The following is a 24,428-nucleotide window of genomic DNA, read 5'->3' as shown; positions in this document are numbered from 1 at the left end:
AGCTGTCGCCCTCCAGGCCGGCCGAGCGGGGCGCCGGGCACCGTCGCGCCGAGCTGAGCGGAGAGTGGAGCACCTGCACCGAGCGGCCAGCGGTGCGCCGACGCGCCGTGCCCCGAGCACCTGAGTGGCCAGTGGGGCGCCGATCACTCGTCTAGTCGTCTTCTCTGGTAAATTAAACTGGCTTGGATAAATTTGTGTTTAGATTTGGAGTTTTAGACATATTGCTGGTAGGGATTTGAAAAAATTACTTGTATGGATAAATGGATTTTGTTTGTGCAGATTGTGATGTCAACTTCCAACGAAAATTATTATTTGATGTTGTTGGAATGTTAAATTGTGATAAATTTCTGTTAGAATGCTGCTGAAATGTTGCTGTAATTTTAGTGGGCGGGCGGGTAACGGATATCCGTTGGATAACGGATACCCGGCGGGTACGGGTACGGATATAGATCCGTACCCACAAGCGTAAATGGGTATGAGTATGGATTGGGTTTTACCTCGCGGGTATGGATACGCGAAACATATATCCGCGTTCTACCCGCCCGATTGCCATCCCTACAGCCACAAGTTCTGTACAATTGCTACAGGTCTGGAAGTGTTTGACTCGGAGCTTCTGCTGAATGGTATTGTTACTCACAAGTTAGTTCGCCAGTTACATGCTTGCTATCTTAACATGCTATAATCGTGTTGTGTCTTGAACATTTTGATATTGACAAAATCCCCTGCCTTCTAGCTCTGAAAATGGTACCTTTTATTTTATAGGTATTGTCTTCTTCCACGAATAAGCCATATGAGTGTGATTTGGATAGGTTCGGTTTTGGCACCATGCAACCCAAACAAAGCACTCCAGTACATATGCATCCTTATCTTTCTCTAGTTACTCTGATCCTTTGCACACGTGTGTACTTGTTTTTGGAGCCTCTAGCCCTTATTACTACAATTATTTGCTTTGCATATGCATTGGCTCATGGTACGCAGGCCATGTGAGATTTTGGTATCTTTTGTTGTATGGCTGTGACCATGTTAGCCTATATCAAAGCTAAGTACCTACATGGATTGGATATATCATATACCATTCTGCCAATGAGCCTATTCAGAGTAATGGTAGAACCAATCCATTTGGTTGACACTCTCATGACGGATTTGAACCCAATGGTTGCAGGGCCCGTGTGCGTGAGAACGGTTCATGATGTCTCTGACACTTTATTGTGTGAACCTGAGCAGTATAATCAAGCATTAGAAAATTTATCTGTTCACCAACTCTATCCAGCTCTAGTGGAACATGTATTTGACATTTCTTGGCCTGTAACTGAGTTCCTGCAGAATGCAATGACATATTGGCTAATATAGCGGCATAGAGCTAAGTTCAGTTGTGCGTTCATCAGCCCCTCCTTGCTTAAGTGTCACTTAATTTAGAGCCTTGCCTCTTGTTACATTTCCTTCGACTTTTTTTGGTCCAGAGCAGAAGCAGTATGCAACTGGCGTTTTTCTCTATCGGTCTATCCATGACAACACACACTAATCGTAACGTGAGCTATGAGAAATAGAGCAATGGCATCCAGAACTCCTGGTTAAGAGCTGAAATTATGATGCAGTATCTTGGGACTAAGAGGCACGGGAAACTAGCAGGACTATATTGAATAGAGACTTTGATGAGATTTAAAAGTTTATAACAGTGCCCAGGCTCCGATTTCGGGCTGGCTCAGCCAGTCATATGATCTAAAGTAGTATCTCTGATGTTGATACGTCCATTCATGATATTCAATTTTTTTTCTTCATATTATTTCATCTATCTAAGTGCAATGTCATATTGTTTGATACTTAATCATGTTCATGTCCATCTTGAATTTTTTTGATAAACTGATGAGAGCGACTACAGATCCATTCCATGTAATATGTAGCCATTTAGAAAGGTAGAATTATCTAGCCCTAGATTTATGTGTAGTTACAACAATTTTTGTGTTAATTCTCTCCATTAGATATAATACTCCCAGGCATAGCCTGTGCCTATATTAGTTCATATCGACGATCTAGACTCCTAAATAATCTATGAACAAAACAAGAACATGGCAAGGTCCATGCCAAATATATTTCCAGAACCTCTTGCACAAGCACAACAGATCCCATGTCAAGAAGTATTTTGTATGGACCTTCATTACAATACACATACCATACTTTCTACAAGAGATAAGCTTATATTAGTGGGTCAATAGATTTTTTTTCACACGCTCAGCAATTGACTCTATTTTTATGACGTTGCAAGCACTGTTTCAAAGGCGTCGCTTAGACGTCCAGGCACCCAACACTCCTAGGTGTCCCCGTCGCCTAGCTAAATCAGCAAGAGGGCATAGGGGAAGAGGAAGGGGCGCCACTGAATTAGGCTGGCGGCGGCTGAATCGGGCCCCACAGCAGCTGAATCGGGGTCGGAGGCAGCAAATCTGAGGTCGCGGCGGCGAGATCAGCTCCGGCGGCGGCGAAATCGAGTGGCGGCGGCTGAATCCTTCCTTCTCCTTTTTTCTTTTTCTTCCTCCATGTTGTTGTTTTGCTGGTTCTCGTGTTGATAAGGCATCGCCTTAAGCGTTGCCTAGGCGTCGCCGAGGCGTCCAGGCGGCAGTCCAACGTCTTATCTCGCCTTACCGCTTTAAGAACCATGGTTGCAAGTTTTTATCTTTGCATATCAAAAGTACAAATTATCCAAATACTAATAAGACTAATTACTCGATGAGCTTTAATAATAGAGCTCTGTCCTACACCTTTATCAATAGCAGCTAAAATTTAATATTACTGACCAATACATCTTATGTTTGGAACAACATCATTGAATATAGAAGTCTGTGCTCAATGTCATCCATCTAATGTAGTATTGTACGATGATATCCCATACCGATATATAAAACTCGCACTCTTGCAATATGTCTTGTCATTCACTATATCATTTGAGACGTCATATATATATATATATATATATATATATATATATATATATATATATATATATATATATATATATATATATATATATATATATATATATATATATATATATATATATATATATATATATATTACTAAGATTACCTTCAACAGTATCCTTTATAACTCCTCTATATCCCTCATTTACAGCATCTTCTAAAAGATTTCCTCCTTTGTATCTCGTTCCTCTCCAGCAGCGTTTTCTATATCTCACCCTCTATACGTTAAATCTAGGACGAAAACAAATCTAAACCAGCATTAAACTAAACAAAAACAAATCTAAACCAGCAACCAAGCTCAATCTAGGACACATACTCAGATTTACGGAATCCAAAACTGAATTGTGCAAAGGCTAAGGCGATGGTTGTAGGTCGGGGAACAATTGATCTATATCCTTGTTGGCTTTTATGGAATATGGGATGAAACAAAATGAACCTAAAGGTAAGATTATACCTCATGTGCAACTTGAATCTTAATACCACTTGATAGAAGGCGAGACTCAATATTCCGTGAGGTAGGATAACTTTATTGGGTGGAGATCTCGACGTTGATGATCCAAGGTTCCGAACGAACGGATCTTCGCAATCACTACACCACTGCTACATTGGTTATCATCCGTGACACACGAGTGACCTCTCCATGAAGGCTTATCCCTGCAAGCGCAATCAACATCACAAGCAAGAACATGAAGAATACAACCAAAATTGTATTGATCACGAGTTGGGGTCTCAAAAACGATAAATGACGACATTGTTCGATGAACAAATGAATCTAAGCACAACCCAAATCCCAATGTGGCGGCAGTTGCTGATAAAATAGAGGTTAGGGGCATGAAAAAACCCTAGATGTACCCATAATTGGCTCCAACACGATACACTGCCCAATAGCCCAACACACGGTGTCGCAACATCGAAACAAACTCTTAATGCTGAATTGTTTCAACGATTTCTATTGACTCTAGATGAATTTTAAATTGGTTCTAGCTCGGTTGGAAATCTTATCTCTTTAGCTTTCCATCTATATAAAGTGTGACCTAATCGGAGTTTGGATGCATCCTAGGCGTTCGTTTTAGTGCAGACTAGTCGTGGAGACGAAGTTGAGTCGGACTTGGCTCCCTCTTGTCGCGAACGTCCTAGCTTCTCCTTGACATCTTGGCATTTCCTAAGTCCTTGCTGGTCCTCTCCAAGGTTCTTAATCATCAAAACATCCATGGCACCAAGCGTAAACTCTAAAACGCAATTGACTATGTTAGAACAAACCTAAAGATTCAATTGTCGCACACGTGCTTCTGTTATCGGTTCATATGGGAGTGATGTCCTAATCATATACCTTCTTAATCTCCTTTGCCATGATACATGTGTGGTCGACCTTCAGGAAGAGGGATATTTTGTTGAAGGCGAGGGTGGCGATGCCTTTTTGTAGGAAACGGATGACGCCTAAGGGGGGTGTGGGGGTGAATTAGGACTTCTAAAACTTTCACTAAACTAGGCCACAAATAATTCCCTAAAGCAAAACCTATGCAAATAAACAAACTAGAATGTGCAAACTAGATTTTGTCTAAGTGTTGCTATCTCTACCGCAATGGTTGAGTTTCAATCTACACTATGTAAGTATGAATACAAGATTGAAACTTAAATGCTTAATATAAATGCGGAAACTTAAAGAGCAAGGTAGAGATGCAAACTCTCGTGGATGACGCCGTTATTTTTACCGAGGTATCCGGAACCACGCAAGGTCCCGACTAATCCTCGTTGGTGCCCCTACGCAAAGGGAAGCTCACGCGAGGGGCAAGCACCTCGGTCGAGTAACTTCGTAGAGAGCCGCGGGCCTTCTCCACGCGCAAGTGGTGCTCCGCTTCTGGCTCCTCTCGGACGCTCCCCTCCGTCTACACTATCGAGCTTCCGGCTGAAAATGCCACGGGCCTCGTTCCCTTCGGTACACGGTGGCGACCGTGACACAAACGCGGTTGTCACAGTCTCGCAAGACTCTCGCCCCACTCGGTACAATAATGGCTCGCGCAAGAGCCGAGGGGTTGGTGGTTTATCTGAACTCACTAAACTAACTAGGATTCACCTAGAGCAAGCGCTAAGGTGGTTTAACTTACCTAAGCACTTCGCAAAACACCTACGCTAATCACCAAGTGATTCTATTAAGCACTTGGGAATGTCTACTATATGCCTTGGTATGTCTCTTGAGCTCCCACACATGGAAATGGCCGGTTGTGGTGTATTTATAGCCCCCAACACAAATATAGTCGTTCGAGGAAAGCTGCTGCTTTCTGTGGTGCACCGGACTGTCCGGTGCCCCTGTCCGGTGCACCTAGCCGTTAGTCTGTCAGAGCAGGTGACCGTTGGCGCGCATACCTTTTCACACCGGACAGTCCTGACTTCACACCGGACAGTCTGGTGGTCTTCCCTCCGGGTGCCACCTGGAACTAGCCGTTAGGGCTGCAGTTCCTGTTGCACCGGACAGTCCGGTGCCTTCGACCGGACAGTCCGCCTGTGGCAACATATCTTCTTTCTTCTTGGACTTTTCTTTGATCTTCTTAATGTCTTCTTTTGAGGTTTTGCTTTCCTCAATTCGTTGGTCCAAGTAACTCTAGCATCCTGTGAACTACAAACACAAACACTAGCAAACACATTAGTTCACAGATTGTGTTAATCATCAAACACCAAAACTCATTTAGCCAAATGGTCTGTGGTACATTTTCCTTACAGTCACCCCCTTTTTGGTGATTGATGACAACACAACCAAAGCAAGCAAATAATGCAGACATTTGAATGAAAATATGCATTCTACTTGCTAGGATGCATGTTTGTCCCCAAAATGTGATATTATGGACTTAAGCCTCCCCCTAACTCCATAATTCACTCTCTAAATAAAGAAAAAATAAACTAGAACTCTTCACGTGGGTATTTTCTACTCAAGTTAATTGTATGTGTTACTTGACATCTTAGGGCATTTACATGTTGGTGCTAATCACTGCAGCTCTGCTAGCGTGATGGATAACATTTACTTGTGCTTGCCCCTAGGTTCTTGCTATTCTCATGCGAATCTCATATTCTCAACTAAGATGGATCGACTAATCTTCTTGAGCTCGGCTAATCTCCGCATGTAGCGTAGCTCTACTTAGATCGTTCTCATCTCCAGCATATGGGATTCGGCTGTTATCAACACCAGATCTGGCTGCAAGTTTCCAACGCGCATTTATTTTCATCTGTTCTTCTTTACAGGGAAAGTGGTAAACGAAAGTCCCTGCCATCGCAGATTTCCCGAACCGGCAAAAGACAAGCAAACAAAAAGTCTGAGCAAATGAAAGCTAGCCAGAGCGACACACTGCGTGCGAAGCACCAAAACACGTACAGAGAGGGGGAGGGAGGAAAGAGGGAGGTCGCGATAAAGGACGAGGTTAAGGACTGTACAATGCCGAAACATATTCAGTTCATATTTACGCAGTCAATAAAGTTTTATTAGCCACTTGCATACATAACATAAAATATATATATAGTACTTACAATTTAGCCATAGAATTTAGAACATAAGACAGGATGTGAATAAGCGTAGTGATCATAGTGAAGTAGATAAATGTTTTGAACTTACGCTCCTCCACGCAGCCTGGTGCCGACGTGAACAGTGGCATCCCGTTCCACCCCAATAGAAGGGTGGCAGCAGGCTCAAGTCTCGTGTTGCCATACACGAGATACTGGTCTCCTAGCATTGTGTTTGTTCTCTGTGCATACAATTGCATCAGATTCTGTAAAGGCTCATCCAGTCATCCAGATCAACTTCCACAGCTAGCGCTTTCCAGAGGCATGTCTCACAAAGATAGGTATCGTCATCCTCGACCTATCAGCATCGACATAATCCCGATTGTCCTTGGGTTTGAAGAAGCACCCCTCCGGCTCCGTTGGTGGAAGGAGCATGCATGTTGAGATAAATTGCTCTGCTGGTGAATCCTATAGTAGTGGCGGTAAATCATACAGTCTTGGATATAAAGTTGCAGACTTCCAGGTTGAAATCTAGCCAGAGCGACACACTGTGTGCGAAACAACAAAACACGTACGGAGAGGGAGGGGAGGAAAGAGGGAGGTCGCGACAAAGGACGAGGTCAAGGACTGTAGCAAAACCAAGCGGCCAACGCGCTCTGTTGTTTGCCCTCCTTCTCCCTAGTCCCTCCCCATACTCTTCCCCAGTCCCCTCCCTCTCCTAGGCGCCCCTTCGTTCTTAGGCTCAACGGCAATCTATCTGCGACATGGGAGAAGCGAGTGTGAAAGCCCAGACACCGCCATGCCGCTCACAGGTCGCGCTCGTGGGAGCGCGTCGTTGATTGTTAGCGTCGCCCACGGCGAGGTCATCGTGGTGGCGCTGAGGCGTCGCCATTCCCTTCCTGCACAGCGCCTTAGCCTGGCTTTCGTTTAGCAAACCATCGCCCTGCCGCCCAGGGTGATGCATGTATGTACAAAACAGTTTCATGCTATTTTATTAATTAAGCAAAAAAATCATGCTTTATTTTTGCGCTTTTCATTATCTAGAAAGGAACAACCATGGATCATCTTTAAAGACTTAACCCTGCTAGTTATATATAGATTTCTACATACTAATCTTCTATAAATACGTATCTAGAGTTTCAGGGCTATAACTAGTTGATTCTATGGCATAGCTAGCTTTTACCAAATACTGTACTTTTAAGTTACTGCATTTTTATCGCTTTCAACCTGGAAGCCTGCAACTATATATCTAAGATTGTATGATTTACCGCCACTACTATAGGATTCATCAGCAGAGCAATTTATCTCAAGATGCATGCTCCTTCCACCAACGGAGCCGGAGGGGTGCTTCTTCAAACCCAAGGACAATCGGGATTCTGTCGATGCTGATAGGTCGACGATGACGATACTTATCTTTGTGAGACATGCCTCTGGAGAGCTAGCCGTGGAAGCTGATCTGAATGACTGGATGAGCCTTTGCAGAATCTGATGCAATTGTATGCACAGAGGACAAACACAATGCTAGGAGATCAGTATCTCGTGTATGGCAACACGAGACTTGAGCCTGCTGCCACTCTTCTACTGGGGTGGAACAGGATGCCACTGTTCACGTCGGCACCAGGCTGCGTGGAGGAGCGCAAGTTTAAAACATCTATCTACTTCACTATGATCACTACGATTATTCACATCTTGTCTTATGTTCTAAATTCTATGGCTAAATGTAAGTAGTATATATATACTCTATGTTATGTATGCAAGTGGCTAATAAAACTTTATTGACTGCGTAAATATGAACTGAATATGTTTTAGCATTGTACAGTCCTTGACCTCGTTTTTTGTCGCGACCTCCCTCTTTTCTCCCCCTCCCTCTCCGTATGTGTTTTGGTGCTTCGCACGCAGTGTGTCGCTCTGGCTAGCTTTCATTTGCTCAGACTTTTTGTTTGCTTGTCTTTTGCCGGTTTGGGAAATCTGCGACGGCAGGGACTTGCGTTTACCACTTTCCCTGTAAAGAAGAATAGATGAAAACAAATGCCTGTTGGAAACTTGCAGCCAGATCTGGTGTTGAGAACAACTGAATCCCATATGCTGGAGATGAGAACGATCTAAGTAGAGCTACGCTACATGCGGAGATTAGCCGAGCTCAAGAAGATTAGCCGATCCATCTTAGTTGAGAATATGTGATTCAAATGAGAATAGACAGAACCTAGGGGCAAGCACAAGTAGATGTTATCCATCACGCTAGCAGAGCTGCAGTGATTAGCACCAACATGTAAATGCTCTAAGATGTCAAGTAACACATATAAATAACTTGAGTAGAAAATACATACGTGAAGAGCTCTAGTTTACTTTTTCTTTATTTAGAGAGTGAATTATGAAGTTAGGGGGGGCTTAAGTCCATAATATCACATTTTGGGGACAAACATGCATCCTAGCAAGTAGAATGCATATTTTCATTCAAATGTCTGTATTATTTGCTTGCTTTAGTTGTGTTGTCATCAATCACCAAAAATGTGGTGATTGTAAGGAAAATGGACCACAGACTATTTGGCTAAATGAGTTTTGGTGTTTGATGATTAACACAATCCGTGAACTAATGTGTTTGCTAGTGTTTGTGTTTATAGTTCACAAGATGCTAGAATTACTTGGGCCAACGAATTGAGAAAAGCAACACCTCAAAATAAGACATTAAGAAGATCAAAGGAAAGTACAAGAAGAAAAAAGATCTGTTGCCACACGCCGGACTGTCCGGTGCACTAGGAACTGCAGCCCTAACGGCTAGTTCCAGGTGGCACCCGGAGGGAAGACCACCGGACTGTCCGGTGTGAAGTCTGGACTGTCCGGTGTGAAAAGGTCTGCGCAACGGTCGCCTGCTCTGACAGACTAACGGCTAGGCGCATCGGACAGGGGCACCAGACGGTCCGGTGCACCACAGAAAGCAGCAGCTTTCCTCGAACGACTATATTTGTGTTGGGGGCTATAAATACAGCCCAACCGGCCATTTCCATGTGTGGGAGCCCAATAGACATACCAAGGCATATAGTAGATTGAAACTCAACCATTGCGGTAGAGATAGCAACACTTAGACAAAACCTAGTTTGCACATTCTAGTTTGATTATTTGCATATGTTTTGCTTTAGGGAATTATTTGTGGCCTACACCCCCTTAGGCGTCATCTGTTTCCTACAAAAAGGCATCGCCACCCTCGCCTTCAACAAAATATCCCTCTTCCTGAAGGTCGACCACACATGTATCATGGCAAAGGAGATTAAGAAGAAGGTATATGATTAGTACATCACTCCCATATGAACAACCCATGAACCGATAACAGAAGCACGTGTGCGACAATTGAATCTTTAGGTTTGTTCTAACATAGTCAATTGCGTTTTAGAGTTTACGCTTGGTGCCATGGATGTTTTGATGATTAGGAACCTTGGAGAGGACCAACAAGGACTTGGGAAAGACCAAGATGTCAAGGAGGAGAAGCTAGGATGTTCGCGACAAGAGAGAGCCAAGTCCGACTCAACTTCGTCTCCAGCTCGGAGTCCACGACTAATCTGCACTAAAACGGACGCCTAGGATGCATCCAAACTCCGATTAGGTCACACTTTATATAGTTGAAAAGCTAAAGAGATAAGATTTCCAACCGAGCTGGAACCAATTTAAAATTCGTCTAGAGTCAATAGAAATTGTCGAAACAATTCAACATTTAGATTTTGTTTCGATGTTGCGACACCGTGCGTTGGGCTATTGGGCAGTGTATCGCGTTGGAGCCAATTAGGGGTACATCTAGGTTTTTTTAATGCCCCTAACCTCTATTTTATCAACAACTGCCGCCACATTAGGATTTGGGTTATGCTTAGATTCATTTTGTCATCGAACAATGTCGTGATTTATCGTTTTTGAGACCCCAACTCGTGATCAATACCTGTAGAGGATAGAGGTACATCCTCTTTATTTAGAAGACGCTTTATAGGACGCTGGTGGAGCATACAAAGAGAATCTTCTCTAAATATAGAGTACAGAACCATGTACAATCAGCCTAATATGAGGATTGTACGACGTGCTTCCTTTTTACATATGCTATGATCTAAACATATGTTTTTTTGCATATTTATTCCCAGCATTGAGAACATAAATAAATAAAGATGAAATTAATTGAACTTTTTTATACACTAAGCTTTGTACCAAGTATCCCTGTATAGTCACATACTTCAAAAGCCACTAATATATAATTATTTTATGTTTTTATCCCAAAATTATTAACTTTACTTATTTATTTTTATATTGATCCATGAGTCAAATGCACAACAAAATACCTGAAAGTATGAGCATTGTTCGAAAACTGTAGAAGCTAGATGTATGGGTTGCAACATTTGATAACACACAATCACACATTCATATTCCCAAAACACTAAGATCTCACAGCCGTACTATTGTTGTATACTACTTGTCTTCGATTCTTACTTTAAAATGTATGTTTGCCTTCATCACGAAACGTGACAGTATTTGCCTTAATACAGTCCACCTATCCCTGTTCAGTCATCTGTCAGTCTATTTGTTTAAATGGTAACATGGTTCTCTCACCGGAGCTTCTAGCAAAAATTAAAAGCATTTAAGTCACTGTTACTCAAAATTCCAAATGCATGGTTCCTATTTTATCTTCTTAGCTTCGATTTAATTTGTTCTGACGATATTTGTTGTATATGCCTCATGGTTGTATTTTTTTGTTGGAAGTCAAGAGTTGAAGTTAACATCGAAGGTTTTCTTAGCAACATAGTCTTTGAATCAAATGGTTTCTTTCATTTTCAAATATATAGGCGGTCATTTCCTCTGTATTTTATACTCTTGTATTGTAGATACTTTTGTTGGTTGTTGCCATGTTAGCCGTTAGAAAAATGGCCACTGTCTACCAAGCTAAAAAAGACCAGTAAGAAATTACTCATAGCATACCAGGCAGTTTCTATCCAAATAATGTGATGATAATCCATCAAAAGTACAATCGACTACTACATCCTTATAAATATTCTTCTATGACGAACTACCTATTATCAGTTCTATTATATAGTCAAATTCATAATTATGCAGCTCTGGTTCATAGAAAAGAAGCAACCAACCAACAAGATCAGACCAACGTTAATGCATGGCCTAACTGGCTCAGAATGGCAGACACTGTTAGGAAAAAAATGGTAGGCCTTCTATGCAGGGGGGAGCGGCAACGCCGCGTTTTGCTTTCTAATGCTTTTGAATTCTGTCTGCCTGCGACCGCGCCACACCGATGGTAGAATCCTACTGTGACAGCCAACGCCGCCGCTCACCGGCTTTCCACCGCGCCAGCTCGCCACCACACCGGCCTCCGCCCACGGCCGAACAGCCCACTGTCTACCGGGTCGTGACGCCCAGGGCGCACACCGTCTGCCTCCCGCTCCCCCGCCCTCCCTCCACCACTCCCCCCCCCCCCCCCCGGCTCTTCCGAGGGCAGAGGCCTGAGCCCTTAGGCTCCGCTGGTACTGCTCCCTTCCCCCTCAATTCCTGGTTGCTGGCTCCCTTGATTCTGGTAAGAGTACCAGCAATCTCCATTACTTCTTTCTCTATAATCAATTCCTACTTAATTAGATTGAAAACTGAAATTAGAAGCATCAGGTATGGATCTAACATGGGAGGAGAATTTCATGGGTTGCAAAGACGGATAACAGATGAGAATTCATATGTTTTCTATATACATGCTTTGCACATCAATTGCAATAGTGGTGGTCGTCTTGGTTGCTAAGTATTGTCCTTTGATATTTGAAAATTGAAATCTCGTTTGAAGTCACCTAAACTACATACTAGTAGTGCTTGTTATAATGGAATGTTACATTTATATTTAAATTAGAAATGCATGCTCAATAATTAATCTTTTTTATGAATTTTTCATTTTATTCAGGGCTTGATGAGGACATGGAAGATGCAAATACAGTACCTCACTAGACACTAGGTATTTATTTTTATCTCATCAAGTTAGCAATTTTAGTTCAATCATCAGATTAGTTAGAAATATTATCTTCGTCTTAGTTATATATCTGTGTGGCTCAGTTGTTGTGTGATATTAATGGGCTTATGGGCCCCTATTGAGTATGTTAGATGTGTAATATATAGTTTTCGCTGCAAGATAGAGGCCCTAGTCTTCAGTAAATCCTGGGTCCGCCACTGGTTGACTGCTCACTAGTTACTGCTGGTATGCTGCTCCTTAATATGTCATGCCTTTTTGAATGTTAGATTATTATTCTCAATAATTATTTTAAGTTACATTAGATACTCTCAATAATTATTTATTTATATATTTTAACATAAACTGCTTTGAGCTACTATATTTGGCTTGTATGGTACATAATGGATTTATGTTGGTAGTGCACATTGTCCAGCACCTCTTACATACTTTTCTTGATCCTCAGGATGATGAGCTCGACCTTGCCGTGGCCGAGTTGTTCAACGGAATGACATGCGGGGAAGTGGCAGCCTCGCTGCACCAATCGCTTGCCAAGTTTATCGTGCCTGACAACCCAGAGAAAATCCTGTCGCTTGTCGCTGCCAAGGCTAGCCATCATAGAGCTCTTGGCTCTGCGGACCTCACATGTGCCCTGCAGGCATGCAGGGGGCGAGGCAACCGATGGCCGCTTGTGCTGGAGATCCACGCGACATCAGTCGTGCGTGGGCTTGGGGCTGACCGCCTTATAGGCAACTTGCTGATCGATCTGTATGCAAAGAATGGGCTCGTGTGGCAGGCACGGCAGGTATTCAAGGAGCTTTCTGCCAGGGACCATGTCTCATGGGTTGCCATGCTGTCAGGGTATCCACAGAGTGGTCTTGGAAAGGAAGCTTTCAGGCTTTACAGCCAGATGCATTGGACTGCTGTTATTCCTACGCCGTATGTTTTGTCTAGTGTGCTGAGTGCTTGCACTAAAGGAAAACTTTTTGCTCAAGGTCGGATGATCCATGCCCAAGTTTACAAGCAAGCATTCTGTTCGGAGACCTTTGTGGGCAATGCACTTATTGCACTTTACTTAGGATTTGGATCCTTTAAGCTAGCAGAAAGGGTATTTTGTGACATGCTGTTCTGTGATCGAGTGACATTCAATACATTGATCTCAGGACATGCTCAATGTGGACATGGTGAGTGTGCTTTGCAGATTTTTGATGAGATGCAGTTGTCAGGGCTCAGGCCTGATTGTGTGACAGTTTCCAGTCTGCTTGCAGCCTGTGCTTCTGTGGGAGATCTTCAAAAGGGGAAGCAACTCCATTCATATTTACTGAAAGCAGGTATGTCTTTTGATTACATAACTGAAGGCTCACTCCTCGATCTGTATGTGAAATGTGGTGACATTGAAACAGCACATGATATCTTCAATCTGGGTGATAGGACAAACGTGGTACTGTGGAATTTAATGCTTGTGGCATATGGGCAGATTAGTGATCTAGCAAAATCTTTTGAAATCTTTGGTCAGATGCAAGCTACAGGTATACACCCCAACCAATTCACCTACCCGTGCATTTTGAGGACTTGCACTTGCACTGGGCAAATTGAACTTGGAGAGCAGATTCATTCATTAAGCATAAAAAATGGATTCGAATCTGATATGTATGTTAGTGGTGTCTTGATAGATATGTATTCTAAATACGGATGTCTTGATAAAGCTCGAAAAATTCTGGAAATGCTTGAAAAAAGAGATGTGGTTTCTTGGACCTCAATGATTGCTGGATATGTGCAGCATGACTTTTGTGAAGAGGCTCTTGCAACATTCAAAGAAATGCAGGACTGTGGAGTTTGGCCAGATAACATAGGACTGGCTAGTGCTGCAAGTGCTTGTGCTGGGATCAAAGCAATGCGCCAGGGCCTGCAGATTCATGCTCGGGTTTATGTCTCTGGTTATGCAGCTGATATTTCAATTTGGAACACGTTGGTAAACCTGTATGCAAGATGTGGAAGAAGTGAAGAAGCTTTCTCTTTGTTTCGGGAAATTGAACACAAGGATGAGATCACATGGAATGGATTGATATCAGGTTTTGGACAAAGTCGTCTTTATGAACAAGCTCTCATGGTATTCATGAAGATGGGTCAAGCAGGTGCCAAGTACAATGTGTTCACATTTATTTCCGCTATTAGCGCTTTAGCTAACCTTGCAGATATAAAACAAGGAGAACAAGTACATGGTAGAGCTGTTAAGACAGGGCACACCTCTGAAACTGAAGTTGCCAATGCTTTGATTTCACTATATGGAAAGTGTGGCAGTATTGAAGATGCCAAGATGATCTTTTCTGAAATGTCACTGAGGAATGAGGTTTCATGGAATACTATCATAACAAGTTGTTCACAGCATGGACGTGGACTAGAAGCTTTGGCTTTATTTGATCAGATGAAGCAAGAAGGTCTGAAACCAAATGATGTCACCTTCATAGGTGTTTTAGCTGCTTGCAGTCATGTGGGTTTGGTTGAGGAAGGCCTTAGTTACTTCAAATCCATGTCTAATGTGTATGGACTTAATCCAATACCTGACCATTATGCCTGTGTTGTGGATATTCTTGGACGTGCAGGCCAACTTGACCGTGCAAGGAGATTTGTTGATGAAATGCCCATCACTGCTAATGCAATGATTTGGCGAACACTTCTCAGTGCGTGTAAAGTACACAAGAACATCAAAATTGGGGAGCTTGCAGCCAAACATCTCCTGGAGTTAGAGCCCCATGATTCGGCATCATATGTCCTCCTATCAAATGCATATGCTGTTACTGGGAAGTGGGCCAACAGGGATCAGGTCAGAAAGATGATGAAAGACAGAGGAATTAGAAAAGAACCAGGTCGAAGCTGGATTGAAGTAAAGAATGCAGTCCATGCATTCTTTGTTGGTGATCGGTTGCACCCCTTGTCCGATCAGATATACAAGTTTTTGTCTGAGCTAAATGATAGGTTATCCAAAATAGGATACAAGCAAGAGAACCCTAATTTGTTTCATGAAAAAGAGCAAGAGCAGAAAGACCCTACTGCTTTTGTCCATAGTGAGAAGTTAGCTGTTGCTTTTGGGTTAATGACTTTGCCTCCTTGTATTCCTCTTCGAGTGATTAAGAACCTTCGTGTATGTGATGACTGCCACAGTTGGATGAAATTTACCTCTGAAGTCACAAGAAGAGAAATTGTATTACGAGATGTGTACAGATTTCACCATTTTAACAGTGGCAGCTGTTCATGTGGAGATTACTGGTGAATTGGGCTGTTGCAAAGTGTTTACAGCACTTTTTTTGATAGAAAAATCCCCCCAATGCTATTCCTAATGGTTTTCATTTTAAGATGTCTGGGGTCTACACTTATATCTGCTATTGTGACATGTATGTATCTGGAAATGGATTCGCCATGGCAAATCTAGCATGTCTAGATAAACATGTACAGGGCTTTGGAAATTGGAAGAGTCATTCATATCTGTCGCATGAAGTTGAGGATTTTTATCTTTGTGGTTGTCATTATTGTCGCAACTCATTTGTTTAACCATTATAATTTGTTTTGTCCTGAATGTCACTAACTCTTTGTTACCTGCAACACTCGCTTGTTTCAGGCACCATTCATTCAAAGTCAAGTGTCTAAGATTCACCGCGTTAAATGAGACATCTGTAATCATGACATGGATTAAGATATTTGTCAGACTGCAGAAATGCAGATCAATATGCTGTTTACTGACTCGATCAGGATCCCTTAAAGTGGTAACATTTACGATTTCTTGTGCTTATTTCAGATTGAAGAGAGTGCAGAAACAGATCTAGGTGGTGATCTTCTTGAACTGAAGAGCGAAATCTGGGTGTGCTCTGCTTTGATCAATTGGTTGCAGAATATGTCATATATGGATATTATGGCATGCTGCAGTTTGCTATCTTCCTGTAATTTGGTGTTTTGATGATGATAAGAGTTTTTTATGGCCATTATCTTGTGAAAAAATAACATTTGGAAGTTAATACAAATGTACTAGGTTCTGTAGCTCTTCTCAGTTCTCATGCTGAATGTCGATCCATTATTTCTATGGCACCTGGAATGCTAATCTTTTCAGCTTCACTCAGATCTGATATATAACGTTCATAAGTGTTGAATGGTGAAACCCTAACTCTAACAGGGTGGTGATGTATTAATAGACGTGGGTAAACTGGGTCAGTCCCATTACAGAGGGTTGAGATAGTAATTACACGGAGAAAACCCCAAACCCTAAACGCCTTAAACGGATATTTTAACATCCTCCCGCAGTCACAACTCTATCCTGTACAGATGTTGAGACTAGAGCGAAAATCTAAAAATACACTCGACGGTAACCTCTTGGTGAAGATGTCGGCGAACTGCAGCGTGGTGGGGACGCTGAGAACCCGAACGTCACCGGTGGTGACACACTTGCGGACGAAGTGCAGATCGATCTCCACGTGCTAGTGGAGAGGTAGACTGCCCTGACGTTGTCGCAGTAGACGAGGGTGGCGCGCTGGAGGGGACTGTGGAGCTCGTGGAGGAGCTGTCGGAGCCAGGAGGCCTCTGCCACGCCGTTGGCCATGGCGCGGTACTCCGCCTCAGCACTGGAGCGAGAGACGACGGGCTGCCGCTTGGCGGCCTAGGAGACGAGGTTGGCGCCCAGGAACACGGCGTAACCGGAGGTGGATCGACCCGTGTCTGGACAGCTAGCCCAGTCGGCGTCGGTGTAGAGCACGAGTTCCGACGTCGAGGATGGTCGGAGTAGGAGGTCGTAGTTGAGGGAGCCACGGAGGTAGCGCAGGATCCGCTTGAGAGCGGTGAGATAAGGCTCCCGCGGGGTGTGCATATGCAGGCACACCTGCTGGACGGCGTAGGCGATGTCAGGCCTGGAGAAGGTGAGGTACTGGAGCGCGTCGGTCAGGCTCCGGTAGGACGTCGCATCGGCGACCGGGGATCCGTCGTCCTCTGAGAGCTTCGCCTGAGTGTCAACAGGCGTGGAGCAGGGCTTGCAGTCGGACATGCCAGCCCGCTCCAATATGTCGATGGCGTACTGGCGCTGATGGAGGAAGAGACCCTGGGGCCGGCGCTTGGCGGTGATGCCGAGGAAGTGGTGGAGGGGCCCCAGGTCCTTCATCACGAACTCCCGCTGCAGGGCGACGATCGTGCGCTATAGAAGGTCGACGGTGGATGCCGTGAGCACAATGTCGTCGACGTAGAGCAGAAGGAAGACAGTGTCGTCGTCGTGGCGGTAGATGAAGAGGGACGTGTCCGACTTGGCCTCGACAAAGCCGATGGAGGCCAAGTAGGAAGCGAAACGACTGTACCAGGCCCGCGGCGCCTGCTTGAGGCCATAGAGGGAGCGGTTCAGCCGGCAGACCAGATTCGGATGAGCTTCGTCGACGAAGCCGGTGGGCTGGCTGCAGTAGACAGTCTCCGTCAGAGTGCCGTGGAGGAAGGCATTCTTGACGTCGAGCTGATGGATCGCCCAGTCCCGGGAGAGGGCGAGGGAGAGGACGGTGCGAATAGTGGCGAACTTGACGACAGGGCTGAAGGTCTCGTCGTAGTCCACTCCGGGGCGTTGGGTGAAGCCCTGAAGGACCCAACGGGCCTTGTAGCGGTCCAGGGAGCCGTCCGAGGTAAGCTTGTGGCAAAATAGCCACTTGCCGGTGACCACGTTGGTGCCTGGTGGACACGGCACCAGGTCCTAGGTGTGGTTGGCCAGGAGGGCCGCGTACTCCTCCTCCATAGTGCGTCGCCAGTGTGGGTCGGCGAGAGCGGTGCGAACGGAGGAGGGGATCGGGGAGGTGTCCGGTGTAGTGGTAGTCGTATCAGCTGCCAATATCAGTCGGTCGATAGGTCGAAGAACGCCGGCGGCGCGCCGGGTCACCATCGGGTGGACGTGCCCGGGGTCATGGTGGATGGCGACCGGGTGGTACACCGGTGGCTCGGGGCGGTCTGCCGGGACGTCGGGGGCCGCGGGCATGGTCGACTCGCGGCGGTGATAGACGACGGCAGGGTCAGCGAAGCGCATTGGGCTCGTCGATGGGCCCGGGTCAGCAGGTGCCGAGGTAGTGATGTGGCGGCGGCGGTGGTAGACGTGTGTGGGGTCGGCGAAGCGAGTCGTGGGCGTCGACGAGGCCGCACATGGTGCGGGAGGGGTCGGCGGGGCCTCACAAGGCGCAGGCGTGGGCGACAGGGTCGCGCGTGGCGCAGGCGTGATCGACGGGGGGGGGGGGGGGGGGGGGGGGGGGGGGGGGTTGGCGGAGCCACGTGAGGCGCAGGCGTGGTCGACGGGGCCGCGCGTGGCACGGGAATAGGCGCGAGCCGTGGCGTCGAGGCCGCCCGGGGTGCGGGTAACGGCGCAAGGCGGGGCGCCTAGGAGGAGGGGGACCGGATCGGACTCGAGGTCGGTGGGTGGGGAGGGGCCAGCAAGGGGAAACACATCCTCGTCGAATACGACGTGACGAGAGATGATGATGCGGTGGGAGGCGAGGTCCAGACACCGATACCCCTTGTGGTTAGAGGAGTAGCCAAGGAAGAGGCAGCGGGTGGAGCGAGGAGAAAGCTTATGAGGGGCAATAGCGGAAGTGTTAGCGTAGCAGGCACAGCCGAACACGCGAAGGTGGTCGTAGGTGGGGGCTGTGCCGTACAGGGCGAAGTAGGGAGTAGGGTGGCTCACCACTTTGGAGGGAAGACGGTTGAGGAGGTGGGTGGTGGTGTGCAGGGACTCTACCTAGTAGCTGGCAGGGAGAGACGCCTGGAAGAGAAGACAACGGATCATGTTGGTGGTGGTGCGAATCATGCACTCTGCCCGGCCGTTCTAGGCGGAGGTGTAGGGGCACGAGAGACGCAACTGAATGCCGCTGGTGAGGAAGAATGACCGGGAGGCGTGGTTGTCGAACTCGCGGCCATTGTCGCACTGCAGTGCACGGACCGTCACCGGAACTGGGTGGATACCCAGGCGAAGAAGTGAGTGAGGGTGGTAAACGTGTCGGACTTCAGCCGAAGGGGGAAAGTCCAAAGGAAATGGGAGTAGTCGTCCAGAATGACCAGGTAGTATTTGTAGCCGGAGAGGCTAAGGACAGGAGACGTCCATAGATCACAGTGGACAAGATCAAAGGCTTGAACAACCATGGATGTAGAAGTGTAAAAAGGAAGACGGGAGTGACGGCCGAGCTGACAAGCATGATAGAGGTGCTCAGAAGAGCCCCGAGTATAGGATATGTCTGAGTGGCCGGAAAGCTGGGACATGACGTCAGGTCCAGGGTGCCCGAGGCGACAGTGCCAAATGGCGGAGGAGGTGGTGGTAGTAGCAAGAGCATGTGATGTGGTGGTGGTAGTAAGTGCAGAAGATGAGGCTACTCTGGTGTGGCGAGTGGAGGGCAAGTGAAGAGAATAGAGGGGGGACCGGAGCTGTCACAGCGAGCGAGCACAACATGTGTGGGAAGGTGGCGTATGGTGAGACCCCAGGGGTCGAACTCCATAGAGCATTGGTTGTCACTAGTGAAGCGACGAACCGAGTGGAGGGGATGAGTCAGTCCGGGAGCAACAAGGACGTCGTTAAGGCAGAATGGTCCTGGAAGAACCGATGCACCTACTGAGGTGACCGGGAGGGTGGAACCGTTGCCGACGATGAAGGAGGAAGGATGTGAGGGGTGGGGTGGATGGGAGTGGAGTAACGAACTAGTTGTGGGGGTAGTATGGAAGGAGGCCCCGGAGTCAACCACCCAATCGGTGGTGGGAGGGAGAGGTGGTGGTGGCGAAGGTACGGTGTGAGCGGAGAGGGCCAAAGAAGGTGCCCCGATAGAGGCACTAGGAAGATAGGGAGATGACACGGTGTAACATCCCAAAATCTCAACCCAAGGTTTGGAACCCTAATCTCCTAACCCCCCCCCCCTTATTTCTATTTTCTCCCTAAACTCCACCCTTAGGTCACCTCATCATATGCATACACTTGGATTGTTAGGAGCACCTCACATAGATTATTTTCAACACTTAAGATTATTTAGCAAATTGTTGATTCAAAAGAAAAGGAAATAAAAAGAAAAAAATAGAAAATGGAAATGTGAAATAGAAAACAGAAAAAGAAAAAGGAAAAACCCTTCCCCCCTCAGCTGGGTCGTTTCTGGCCCAAGTCGCGCCCACGCCCGCATTTTCCCCCTCTCCTCCCCGGCCCAAGCGGCCCAGTTGCGCGCGCCTGCGCTGCGCCTGACAGCCCGGCCCCACCGGTCAGCGGCTCCTTCCCTCTCCCTCTCGCGCCACTCTCCCACTGGCAGCCCGGGCCCGCCTGTCAAGACCATCGTCCCGCCCATGCCTTCACCGGCGCGTTCGCCGCCGACCATCGCCCGCCCCGTCGCCTCGCCATTAACGCGCGCACCGGCCTCAGCTACCTCCTCTCCACTATACCCGAGCCGTCCCCTCACCCCTCGCCTGCCCGAGCCATCCCGTCGCTGTTTGCTCCATCACCGCCATCATGGCGGGCTCGTCGGCGCTCGCCGTCCCCTCCCTTCCTTCCCCCTCCCGGCCGCCTATAAAAGGGTCCGCCCGAGCCCCTTGTTCCACCACACCAGAACTCAGCCACCCCACCTCCCCTCCCTCGAGCTCAATCGGACTCGGCGCCGTCGTCTCTCCCCTCTCCGGTGAGCTCCGACCTCCTCCCTCTGCTAAGTCCCAGTCCAATTCACATGATTCTTGAGCTTCGCCACTCCCTCACGAACGCAATGCGACCATCCCCACCTCCTATTGTGCTCGGCTGCCTCGCCGGCGACCTCACCGCCGCGAGCGCCCGCCACCGCGCCGTGGACCGGCCACCCTAGGCCTCCGCCGGTCAAATTGACCCCACACCCGTGACCCCCTACCACCACCCGTGCCTTGCCACCACTTCCTCGTCGCGAAACCGGGATCCCGGCGGAGAACCGCCGCGGGCATCACCGGCGGTCGAGCCGACCGGTTCACCCCCCCCCCCCCCCCCCCCCCCCTCTGTCGTCGCTCCGCGCCGTTAACCCCCCTCCTCTCGCTGACGCGTGGGCCCGCGCCCACGGTGTCTGCCCGCGCCGCTCCTTCGTGGGCCGGCTGGGCCGCCTGCCGCGCGCGCGCTCGCGCTCGGCTGGGCCGAAAACATCCCCCCGGCCCAGCGAGCAGGAATTCCCTTTTCTTTTTCTTTTCTCATTTCTTTTTCCCATTTTCATATATATATTTATATGATGATATTTTATGCACCAAAAATAGTTTAAATAAATTATAGGGCACAAAAATAATAAGGTATAAGAATTGGCACACCCCACTAAAGTCACCATGATTGATGTATTGTTCTTATCTGTGCTTGTTAGCGGAAGAGGGACCCGATCCTCCAGAATTTGTAGCTCCTGAAGAAGGGCAGGAACCCGACCCCTCCGAGATAAATCTTTTGTGCCAGGAAAGCTTCGACGAAGGCAAGTCCATCCTTCCCTTGATGCATAAATTACCTATTCTCTCTACCACTACCTAAGCCGGGACTAAGAGATGGGATCTATTTGCATGGTGAGCATGAGATAGCCCGCATTAACTAATACCTTTTTATCACAAGATATGGGATGGGAAATGGTTGTAACCAACGATGTTTTCAAAAAGTGTGCGATGAAAGGTATTCACCCTCATCACCTGGTGAGTGGGATGATCAGGGACTCCCTGGTTTAGGGGAGGGCCTAAGGTGATGGCTCAGCTGGTTTAGGCGTGAGCAGAAGGATTGTCCTCTCATATAAGGACCGGTTTGTCATCCTTCACTACCTGTACTCATGAAAAGTACAACCACTCGAGGCTGTGTGGGCAGTCACTCGATCTGAACTCGTACGGTCCAACCCCAGGGTTACGAAGGCTGGGGAGCACCGGGAGGATAAGGAGGGAGAATGTTTTGTCCGGTTTAGACATGGCGGTGGCCTGACTCCTTCCGGTATAACCGTTAAGGTTAGGACATGAGAGGAAGGAAAGAGATTCGGATTCGGATCTCATTGGCCATGAGATCACAGAGCCGGACTAGTGGGTAAAGTGTACCCCTCTGCGCAGAGTTTAAACCTATTCGAATAGTCCGTGTCCACTGGTATGGACGAGTCTGGTGTGGTATGACAATTAGTGTTTCTACAACAACCGGGAACAGGGAAATACGTGTGTTTGAGTGTGTCTCTGGAAAAGAAAATGGTGCCACGGGAGCGGGAAGCTCAGTGGTGGTTAAGCAAGTGTTATTTCTATTTCTTCGGGAAAATCCTAAAAACAAGTACTGCCTTTCTCTAAGAAAAAGAAGAGTGACTTCAACTCCACCATATGAAGCATGTATGATATAGGTCTCTTTCTCTTTACGGGAGCCGGGTGGGCTTGCGGAATACCTAGTGTATTCACCCAGATTTATTTATGTTTTTCAGCAGCTGAAGACTTCTTTTCTGCTATGCTTGATTGAGAGGGTTGTGTCTTCACCCAGTTCTGCCTGTGGCCTGGGCAAGTTTATCTTCCACTGCGTTTTATAATTCCGTCTCACTCTCGAGCTTGTACCCTAGTATTGTAATAACATTTACTCAAACTCTGTACTATTTGAAGTAAGGAATGTGGTTACTAGCCTCCTGGGACTAGTAATTGTATCACATTTGAGTCCCAAAGGATCGGGACGCTTCAGGTGGTATCAGAACCCATAGGACTGGCCGTAGACTGCAGCCCTGACCTTAAAAGTTGCATTAACAAGAAAACACCTCTTACCCTAAGAAAAACCTCCTCTCCTTTCCTCGATATTAACAGACCCTTCTTTTCTCCTACCAGATGGAAGGCTCTTGGGTCATTAGGACATCCTACTGCTCAGAGGAGGAAGGATTTCCTCACCTCCTACGGAGTTGCGCACTACACATGGGGATCCGCAAGAAGCCCGAATATGTCTGGAAGGAATACCGCGAAAATGGAATAGAGAAGTGCTCTATGGCGGTCTACCTGGGAGAAAGCCGAAGCTACCCAAACCACCCTCCCTTCCAAGTCACCTTCATCGGGCACCGCTTCCCAGACACTTGCCAAAGTGTTGCCCAAAAAGCCCTTAAACAGCTATGCCAAAACTACAGCAGAGAGATCTTTGAAAACCCCCTTCGTTACTTCCCACCTAGCAACAAAAATACCCCCACCTGGAGGAAAAGACTTCAGGCCCTGTCAGGGAGAGACCCCACCATTGTCTACATGGCCGGATATCTCCACACTCTCGATAACCACTACGATGATCTCTCCTCCCACTGCACCCACCTAAACTCCCGGGTGGAAAGCTTAGAGCAGCAGGTCAAGGAACTTAAGAAGGAGAAGGCATCCCTCCAAGAGTGTCTCGATATAGCAGAAGGCGAGGAGGCCAACACCTGTGAAGCCTACCGAACCCTGAAGATGGATTACGATAAGAAGCTGAAGAAGCTCGCCCCCACGAAGAAAATCGAAAAGAAGACCAAGAACCAAGGAGGCCAAACTGAGCGGAGGAAGAAGGCCCCTCCAGCACCAACTCCCGCCAGGATAGAGAATTTGTCCGATGTCGAGGATATGTCCCTAGCTAGCCTTGATGACCTTCTCAAGGAATTTGGGGACACTTTAGAAAAAGAGTTCGTTAGTACCTCAGAGAACGCTCGCATGTAGTACGACTTGTAGTAGCCGTATGCTTGTAATGTATTGGTGTAATGAATAAAATAACTTGGTTGAAAACAATTGGCATGTGCATAATAGTGACTCTCTCCCCCTGGCAGATGGCTTCAGATAAAACCATGCCTACCGCCTCCGGGATTGGAGCAGGGTTTCCCCTAAGAGCTGAAAGAGAAGCCGGTAGAGAGGAAAGTGAGACCCACCTCCCCGCACCTCCAGATTTACCCTTAGATTTAGCCCAAGTTCTAGCCAACCAAACCCGACTCATCAAGGTCCTCACTCGAAGTCTGGAAAATCAACGCCCGAATGGTGGGAGACCACAAGACAGGATGGGGGATTTCCTAAGGCTCAAGCCTCCCACGTTTGCCGGA

General features: G+C 47.0%; 1 protein-coding gene across 3 annotated transcripts; it reads left to right on the top strand.

Annotated features, from left to right (window-relative positions):
- Positions 1-563: 563 nt before the first annotated feature.
- On the top strand, positions 564-16,501 carry LOC109943998 (pentatricopeptide repeat-containing protein At4g13650). 3 transcript variants are annotated; one of them, XR_004856236.1, is made up of 5 exons: positions 564-623; positions 763-849; positions 12,385-12,435; positions 12,893-15,921; positions 16,043-16,167. XR_004856236.1 is itself a non-coding variant. In XM_020548308.2 (5 exons), exons 4-5 carry the CDS (start codon positions 12,935-12,937, stop codon positions 15,695-15,697), a joined length of 2,679 nt encoding a protein of 892 aa, XP_020403897.1. In that variant the 5' UTR covers positions 564-623; positions 763-849; positions 12,385-12,435; positions 12,893-12,934; the 3' UTR covers positions 15,698-15,996. The 3 variants fall into 3 exon arrangements, 2 of the variants coding, with proteins under 2 accessions (XP_020403897.1, XP_035821185.1); XM_020548308.2 differs by lacking the exon at positions 16,043-16,167 and having other exon boundaries at positions 12,893-13,610; positions 13,695-15,996; XM_035965292.1 differs by having other exon boundaries at positions 12,893-16,501.
- The last annotated feature ends 7,927 nt before the right edge of the window (positions 16,502-24,428 follow it).

This window comes from Zea mays, chromosome 2, assembly GCF_902167145.1.
Source record: "Zea mays cultivar B73 chromosome 2, Zm-B73-REFERENCE-NAM-5.0, whole genome shotgun sequence".
In the NCBI taxonomy this organism is placed as follows: domain Eukaryota; kingdom Viridiplantae; phylum Streptophyta; class Magnoliopsida; order Poales; family Poaceae; genus Zea; species Zea mays.
The sequence above is the reverse complement of the archived record's forward strand: the minus strand, read 5'-3'. Positions and strand labels throughout refer to the sequence as shown.